This window comes from Zea mays, chromosome 9 (assembly GCF_902167145.1).
Source record: "Zea mays cultivar B73 chromosome 9, Zm-B73-REFERENCE-NAM-5.0, whole genome shotgun sequence".
Classification (NCBI taxonomy): domain Eukaryota; kingdom Viridiplantae; phylum Streptophyta; class Magnoliopsida; order Poales; family Poaceae; genus Zea; species Zea mays.
The window spans coordinates 93848488-93857675 of record NC_050104.1 but is presented as its reverse complement, the minus strand read 5'-3'; the positions used below and the strand labels follow the sequence as shown (position 1 = coordinate 93857675).

General features: G+C 46.6%; 1 protein-coding gene across 1 annotated transcript; it reads right to left on the bottom strand.

Annotated features, from left to right (window-relative positions):
* Positions 1–1887: 1887 nt before the first annotated feature.
* Positions 1888–3632, bottom strand: LOC100502325 (putative O-Glycosyl hydrolase superfamily protein). Its single transcript, NM_001196803.1, has 2 exons — positions 3140–3632; positions 1888–3057 (listed from the first exon to the last, which is right to left on the bottom strand). The coding sequence occupies exons 1-2, from the start codon at positions 3508–3510 to the stop codon at positions 1962–1964; spliced, it is 1467 nt and encodes a 488-aa protein (NP_001183732.1). The 5' UTR covers positions 3511–3632; the 3' UTR covers positions 1888–1961.
* Positions 3633–9188: the final 5556 nt, after the last annotated feature.

Below are 9188 nucleotides of genomic sequence, written 5' to 3'. Positions count from 1 at the left end.
TGGAGGTTTCGTTTGCTACTAAATTTACACATGATGTTAAAAACAAGGATGACAAAAATAACATGCTGGAAGAGAAGGACCATAAGTTAGCTTTTTTCATATGTGCCACCATGCACTGAAAAGGTAAACAAAGGTAATGACATGTGTTTTATGATCTTTCATGGTGAGAAGTCACTTTTCATGGTGAAAAGGTAAACAGAGGACTGTATTGAAACTAGTCATATCACGTCGAATTCCACTTGTTCTATTTTGCATGTTTTGCAATAACATAGTCACTTTCAAGAAGGGGAGCAAGAATGGACAATGTCAAGAACTACAACAACTACTTTGACAAGAACCAATAACTTTGAGTTGAGCATGACACAACAAAAGAAGGGGAGAATAATGAGGACATGCACACCAACTACATGGTACAAGCTAATCAATGATAGAGTCCCAAGCCCAAGTGGAGTTGAAGTCCAATTTATTAGCGAGTCCAGTTCGGACTGCAGGGGTGGACCTCATGAAAACGGATGCATGCTACATACAACCTTTGTTTTGGACGTTCTAGATATCGTTAGAAAGCTAAGGAGATAAACTTTCCAACCCAACTCGTCAAAATACGCTCGGAGTCGACATGAATTGTTGTAACAAGATTACATCTAGAATATACGAGAAATCAACGACACATGTTTTTGAGCTCGAAGGCCTTATACACCCTACGATTGCTCGGCCACCCCCTTGGGTGTATGTGTCTAAATATATATATATATAAATTAAACTAGATGGATTTTGCTTAGATTATTCTGTTGCATACAGTTCCACCGTCTCATTGGTTTGCGGAACCCCAACTTAACTGCTTAATTCTTTCTATTTGCAATTTCAGATTGCATCTATTGTGTTCTTGCTTGTGTTCTTCGATTCACATGCATATATTAGCCTTCTTGGAGAGATCAATCGAATTGTGACATGTGGTTGATAACCATAGGAGAAATGGTGCTAAAGTTGCATGTTCAAGTCTTTGTAATCTAAAGCCAAATCGGTGTGTCGCATCTCCAACAAATCTATGGTTATTATGAACCTGGCGGAAGATCGGGAAACCTGTCCCACCGGTGCCTCTTTCACCACGGCGTATAAAAAAAATGAATAAGTTCCGATCTATCTCGCCGCCGCTATATAGACGCGACACTATGGCCCTGTTTGTTTCAGATTATAATCTCTCCAGATTATATAATCTAGCGCAAATAATCCATTAAGTAAACAAACAACTAGATTATGGGTTCAGATTATATAATCTAAAGCCTAGATTATGATAATCTCATAATCTACTCAAGAGTAGCTTATTTGAGATTATTTTGGCAAAAGACCCACTACCCATGGTTATGTAAATAGAAATTACAATATATGCCATCCTTCTTTTCTCACCTTAGATAAACAAACAAGGGTATTGTTGTCTTTATAAATAATCTACATTTATATAATCTAAACTACCAAACAACTACATATAGATTATAATATATCTAGATTATATAATTTAGATTATAATCCAGATTATATAATCTATAAGCTGAAACAAACAGGCCCTATATAGACGCTGTCTCCGATGCCATTCGCCGGATTCCCAATTTTCATGGTGACTTCCCATCTCGAAGGTATACACTTAGTTTCATCAATTCTAGTGGCTAGGGTCATGGGCTGGGATCTTATAGACCTAACATTGACATCCTATGTTTGTTTGCCAACTTAGAGCAATCCAGGGATGCCTCGTAGCAAGAGTTTTGATGGTTGTTTGCTAGTTTGCTCGTAATAAGCTTTGTTTGTTATCACATAAATATGATATATTTACCACTTGTTATAGTTTCGCAATCTGTAGCATGCTCTAGTGTTTTGATGTCTAGCCCATCTTTTATGCCAGCAAGGAATTCATATTATTTTTTTGGTCACGCGAACACAGTTCTACACGAAGTGACGAAATCCCCACTCTACACGAACACAATCACAAGCAATGCCAATAGCGCCGCCAGCAATAGAGCTGGCGCCACCCGAGCACTGGCACTGATTATCTGGACCGGGAACAGGCAGCCGCGCGTGGAGGCGTTCTTGTCTGTGATCTTGGCAAGCCCTTCGAAGTCGCAGGCGCGCACATCCTGGTCCTGCATCTGGAAGTACATGTTGAACGCGTAGGAGATGTTGCTCTTCTCGTCCAGCCCATTGCAGGAGCAGCCATAGCCGAGTGCCGTGCAGTCGCCGCTCGCACATGCATACTGGACGTTGCTAGGCAGCTTGGACTTGTCCTCGGCCCCGTCGTCGAACACGCACCACTGGTTCGGGAGGTACTTAACGTCGGTAACTGGGGAGAGGAGCTTTTCGTGGCCCTGCCCCGTCAGGTCGATGGGGAACTTGGGCTTGCCGTCGTAGGTGAAGATGCCCCAGTGCCGCTCGAAGTTCCCCGGCGCGATGCTCTTCATGTCCTCGTCGAATAGGCCGAACAGGTAGACCTCCATCTTGCCCTTCCGGACCGGGGTGCCTTCGTTCTTGGCCAGCTTCCTGAGGAGCCCGTCGTAGAACCGCCGCGCCAGCTTGAAGTTGGCGTACTTGTTGCCATCGGTAGGCCAGCCGGCCTCGCCGACGATGACCTTGAGGTCGGGCACGCCGGCCTTCTTCAGCGCGTGCACGAGCGTGTCGTAGTTGGCGTCGAACACATTGGAGTAGGTGACGCCGCCCTTGTCCTGGATGTTCTTGCCGCCGTCGAAGAAGGCGAACTCGAAGGGGAAGTTGTCGCTCTGGTACAGGCTGAGGAAGGGGTAGATGTTGACGACGAAGGGCGCGCCGTGGTCGTGCAGGAACTTGACCATGTCGGTCATGAGGCCGTTGATGTCAGGCCGGAACGCGCCGGAAGATGGCTTGTCGTCCGGGGAGACGTAGACGTCGGCGTTGAGCGGGACGACTGCCTTCACGGTGTTGCCGACGCCGGCCTCGTCAAGGGCCTTCTGGATGTTCTTGAGCGCCGGGAAGGTGGTCTTCATGAATGACCCGTTGTATGCCTTGAGAAATGGCTCGTTCCCCACTGCCACATACCTATTATTCTCATCAAGCAGACAACATTTCGTTCGTCATTAATTAATTTTTTTGAAAACTAATTAATGTACACGTTACGTACTTGAGCTTAAGCTTGTCACCGTAGGCGGTGACGTTCTCCTTGACCCAATCCTGGGCGTTGCCGTAGCTGCTGCTCATGGTCTCGAGCATGTCGTTGGGGATGCCGAGCATGACCTCAATGCCGGAGTCGACGAGCGCGCCGACGGGCCAGGAGTCGGCGTCGAACATCTTGACCCTGGCGATGCGGTTCGCCTTGAGCATCTTCACCACGGAGCCGGGGAGAAGCGGGTGCGAGAGCTGCGAACCCCAGTTGACGCCGACTTCTACAATGTCGTCGTCAGCCATGGCCGGCGGTGCCACTAGCAGTAGCACGGCCACGCCGGCGGCCAGCAGCTGCAGGAACCGATCCATGCCGGGTTGTCGCCTGATCATTTCCCTTCTGTTTGGATCGCGACCACAGCTTTGGGAGGTCAGGATTTGGTGGAGCTCGTGAGCTGCATATCTCTCCTCTCCTTAGATGGAGGGAGAGGAGAGGAGAGGAGAGGAAAATGGCGGGTAAAACGGTTCCAGAGACGTGGAGGCCTCGGCCTTAGAAAAAGGACGCAATGATACTAGAGTGAGACTGCAATTTTTAGTATGCCCATACATATATCGCTGGACATGCAAACGACTTTTTTTCTATTTTTCAGACGTTAATTTTAACGGTTAACAATGAACCTCATGTATCAAATGCTCTTGAATGTTTGTCCCCTCAAATAATTTATCATCTTCATATTTATTATATCCATCTCGTCTTTCCATATAGACAATAAATTATTGTAATTTTTATAAAATTAGTATATATCGGACACAACTAGTTTGCGGAGTGCTTCAGACACTCGGCAAAGCCTGGAAAATAATCGGCGAACTCTTTGCCGAGTGTGACTCTCGGCAAAGAAGTACCGGCGAAGTGTGAATCGGCAACAACTTTTTTGTCGAGTACTTTTTGCCGGGCACTCGACAAATCGGCACTCGACAAAGGCTTTGTCGAGTGCCACATGGTACTCGGCTAAGCAAAGTCACAGTCACGACCTTTGCCGAGCTCCCTCTTTACCGAGTGCCTGCTGGACTACACTCGGTAAAGAAGGCTCCAGTGGGCTCTAGTGTATGAAGTCACCTCTTCAAGGTTGGTCAATACATATAGCATGTTATGGCGTCACTCTTCATGTCTCAGGGTCTTGGTGGTCGAACCACTCGCGTTTTCGAGTTGCCCTCGAAAAGTGATGGGGTTCGATTCATTTTCATCATCATTGTAACGAGGGGGTGGATTATGCACACTCGATAGTTTGTCACTATAGTAAGTTGTGAATTTTGACACCTCCACCATGTATGCATCTGCAATGGAAGCCTCGATTTTGCATTTATTTCTATATTTTTTCGCATAGTCTTTAGTTATCTCTCGATTGGATAGCACCAACATCCCTGCACGGGCCCCCCATTTGTGCCTCATATGGGAGATGAAGAATCAAATGTTGCATCAGATTGAAGAAGCCGACTAGAAAGATCTTCTTCAGCTTACAGTAACACGGGTGCCATTCTTTCCAAGTCTGCAACCATGGTCCGAGATAACTCTTTTGCACAAAGTTGGCGGAAGAAATAACTCAACTCTGCAAACGCTAGCCAGACATGCTCAGGGACCTAGTGTCGAACCATCGCCAGAAGAATTCGTTCAATCCATATGTGGAAATCATGACTCTTTATCCATAAGACTCGCAAAGTAGAAATGTTCACCCCCTACTCAGGTTAGTTGCATACCCATTAGAGAACATCACATCTTTATCCACTGTAGTACTTCCTTCCTTTGGGCCCTGCTCAGGACGAAATTGGCCTTAGGCCTTCTCCATGTCTTTCCACCTGTAGGTGGCTTCATCTCTTGGTTTTTCTATCACATAACGATGCCAGATCCACTCTTGCCTTTACGTTATCCTTTGACTTATCAGGAATGTCCATATATAATTGTTACCCAAAGTGCCTCAGCGACATTCTTTTCAGTGTGCATCACATCAATGTTGTGTGAAAGAAGGTCATCACAATAGGGGAGCCGAGTCAAGCATGACTTATGGGTTCAATATGTGCTCACCATACCCCACAAAAGCACCTTCTGGATTGACCACGAGATTATCTATCTGTTAACGAACTTTTGCACCAGTCATCATTGCAGGTGGGCGGTCTATCACTACGACACCTTTCGTAAAGTTCTTGATGTCTAGTCGGAATGCATAGTTAGGAGAAAGAAATTGTAGATGTTTATCGGACGACGAATAATTGCCATCCTTCTTCAACCAAATGAAGCTAAGAGCTTCCTTGCAAACTGACTTAGGAACTTATCATTGAACACACCAGGAATAGAATAGCCCATATGCTGGTAAGTCATGCATGTAGTACTAGTAACAAACATAGATTTTGAAATTTTTCTTCGTAGCTCGATCGTAAGTCCATACCCCTTCCTCCCAAGCACGAACCAATTCATCAATCAAATGCTCCATGTACACGCCCATTTTATTCCCCGGGTGTCTAGAAATTATCAACGACACGAATATGTTCTGCCTTTGAAAGCATACACCGAGGGGGGAGATTGATGGGGATAATGAACACGAGCCAACATGTGTATGGGGCAATGGTCATTCCATAGGGATTGAACCCATCTGTGGCCAACGCAACATGTACATTACGAGCCTCTTTGGATTTCTCATGGCGAATGGCATCAAAGTTGGTCATGCTTCACCATCGGATGAGTGTACCATCATTTGCCATTTCTGTGCCATGTCATCTGTTTTGTGGATTCCTCGGTCATATATAGACACTGGATCCTCGGTATGAACGAAAGGTGGCATAAGATTGTCACGGGGATGTCAAGCTACCTCTTCTGTCCATTACGAGAGTCTACCTCCATTAACCTAGACAGTTTACACTTCGGACAGTACTTTGTCTCCGTGTATTCTTTTCTAAATAGGACGCGGCCCTTTGGACAAGCATGTATCTGCTCACACATCATCTTGAGTGCACGAAGGAGTTTCTATGCCTTGTACATGCTTTTTGACAGAACATGATCCTCCGAAAGCAGGCTACCAATAACTATCAATAATCCATAGAAGGCGTCTTGACTCAGGCTGTACTGTGACTTGAACACCATTATACGTCCAATATCATCTAGTTGAGAAACCTTTGTATTGCCATTAAGGGTTTCCTATGTCATGTCAAACATGTCATAGAATGCCTTTGCGGTGACCTCTAGCTCGTCCTCCGTACGTCCTTCGGTGAACTGTGCCTTGTGATAGTCGTTCAACATATTCGCAACCCCGACATTAGCATCATAATCCTCCACATGTTGTCTCACCACCTCCTCTCTCATATGATGCGCTTCAGCATAGAAGATCCACCGAGTATAGTCTGACATAAATCCATTCTTCCAAATATGTTCTCCCATGGCCTTCTTTGTTTTTCTTTTTTTGTTGGCACATTTGCTACACGAACATGGGACTAGACGTGCTCCTTTAGCACCTTCGCCAAATGCACGTTCCAAAAAAGCATCGATCTTTGTAATTCATTAAGGGTTGATATCATTCCTTCCTACGCGGCCCGTGTACATCCACTCACGGTCCTCCATCCTCTAACATACATAATCGTGTTTATTGTAATATAAACGTGTAATGCATGTGCACTACGTTCCTACCTTCTTTTAGGTGAGGATAGGTCCTAATCCACCCGCGGTTGCGTAGATGGGGTTAGTGAAAGGGAATTAGGCTTACACCTATTTCCTAAATGATTTTGGTGGTTGAATTGCCCAACACAAATAAATTAGACTAACTAGTTTGCTTCAGTGTATAAGTTATACAGGTGCCAAAGGTTCACACTTAGCCAATAAAAAGACCAAGAATTGGGTTCGACAAAGAGAGCAAGGGATAACCGAAGTGTGCCCTGGTCTGGCACACCGGACTGTCCGGTGTGCCACCGGATAGTGTCCGGTGCACCACCAGATAGTGTCCGGTGCACCAGGGGACTTCACGCTGAACTCCTCACCTTCGGGAAAATCCAGAGGCACTTCGCTATAATTCACTGGACTGTCCGGTGTACACCGGACAGTGTCCGATGCCCCAAGGAAGAGCGGCTCTAGAACTCGCCAGCCTCGGGAATTCGCTCCGCTATAATTCACCGGACTGTCCGGTGTACACCGGACTGTCTGGTGAGCCAGCGGAGCAACGACTACTTTGCGCCAACGGTCACCTGCAACAGCAATTAATGCGCGCCAGAGCGCGCAGAAGTCAGGCACACGCGTAGTGGCGCATCGGACACTCTACAATACATGTCCGGTGTGCCACCAGACATCCAGGCGGGCCCAGAAGACAGAGCTCCAACGGTCGGAACCCAACGGCTTTGGTGACGTGGCTGGCGCACCGGACATGTCCGGTGTGCACCGGACTGTCCGATGCACCATGCGACAGACAGCCCCACCAAACGGCTAGTTTGGTGGTTGGGGCTATAAATACCCCAACCACCCCACATTCAAGTCATCCAAGTTTTCCCACTTCAACTACTTACAAGAGCTCTAGCATTCAATTCTAGACACACCCAAGTGATCAAATCCTCTCCAAACTCCACACAACGTCCTAGTGATTAGTGAGAGAGATTTGCTTGTGTTCTTTCGAGCTCTTGCGCTTGGATTGCTTTCTTCTTTCTTTGATTCTTCATTGCGATCAAACTCATTTGTAATTGAGGCAAGAGACACCAATCTTGTGGTGGTCCTTGTGGGAACTTTTTGTTCCAAGCATTTGAGAAGAGAAAGCTCACTCGGTCCGAGGGACCGTTTGAGAGAGGGAAAGGGTTGAAAGAGACCCGGTCTTTGTGACCACCTCAACGGGGAGTAGGTTTGCAAGAACCGAACCTCGGTAAAACAAATCCACGTGTCTCACTCCTTATTCGCTCGCGATTTGTTTTGCACCCTCTCTCGCGGACTCGATTATATTTCTAACGCTAACCCGGCTTGTAGTTGTGATTATTTTTGAGAATTTGAGTTTCGCCCTATTCACCCCCCCTCTAGGCGACTTTCAATTGGTATCAGAGCCCGGTGCTTCATTAGAGCCTAACCGCTCGAAGTGATGTCGGGAGATTACGCCAAGAAGGAGATGGAGACCGGCGAAAAGCCCACTACAAGCAACGAGAAAGCTCTATTGGGAGAGTCCCGCAACAAGGAAAGGAGGAAGGAAAAGAAGAAGGAGAAAAAGACTTCCTCCCACAAGTCGCATCGGAGTGGCGACAAGATAAAGAAGATGAGGAAGGTGGTCTACTACGAGACCGACACCTCATCGCCATCTACCTCCGGCTCCGACGCACCCTCCATAACTTCTAAGCGCCATGAGCGCAAGAAGTTTAGTAAGATCCCCTTACATTATCCTCGTACCTCTAGACATACTCCATTACTTTCCGTTCCATTAGGCAAACCACCAACCTTTGATGGTGAAGATTATGCTAGGTGGAGTGATTTAATGAAATTTCATCTAACCTCACTCCACAAAAGTATATGGAATGTTGTTGAGTTTGGAGCACATTTACCATCCGTAGGGGATGAGGATTATGATGAGGACGAGGTGGCCCAAATTGAGCACTTCAACTCCCAAGCCACAACCATACTCCTCGCCTCTCTAAGTAGGGAGGAGTACAACAAGGTGCAAGGACTAAAAAGCGCCAAGGAAGTTTGGGACGTGCTCAAGACGGCACACGAAGGTGATGAACTCACCAAGATCACCAAGCGGGAAACGATCGAGGGGGAGCTCGGTCGCTTCCGTCTTCGGCAAGGGGAGGAGCCACAAGATATGTACAACCGGCTCAAAACCTTGGTGAACCAAGTGCGCAACCTCGGGAGCAAAAAGTGGGATGACCACGAGGTGGTTAAGGTTATTTTAAGATCACTTATATTCCTTAACCCTACTCAAGTACAATTAATTCGTGGTAATCCAAGATATACAATAATGACTCCCGAGGAAGTAATCGGGAATTTTGTGAGCTTTGAATTTATGATCAAGGGCTCACGAAAGATCAACGAGCTTGACGGTCCCTCCACGTCCGAAGCCCAA

What these genes read in the sequence shown, in the direction of transcription:
- LOC100502325 (NM_001196803.1), bottom strand. Translation starts at nt 3,510, where the DNA reads ATGATCAGGCGACAACCCGGCATGGATCGGTTCCTGCAGCTGCTGGCC. An exon ending in GGTGACAAGCTTAAGCTCAA is followed by an intron (nt 3,058 to 3,139) that starts GTACGTAACGTG and finishes TGAGAATAATAG; the next exon opens with GTATGTGGCAGTGGGGAACG.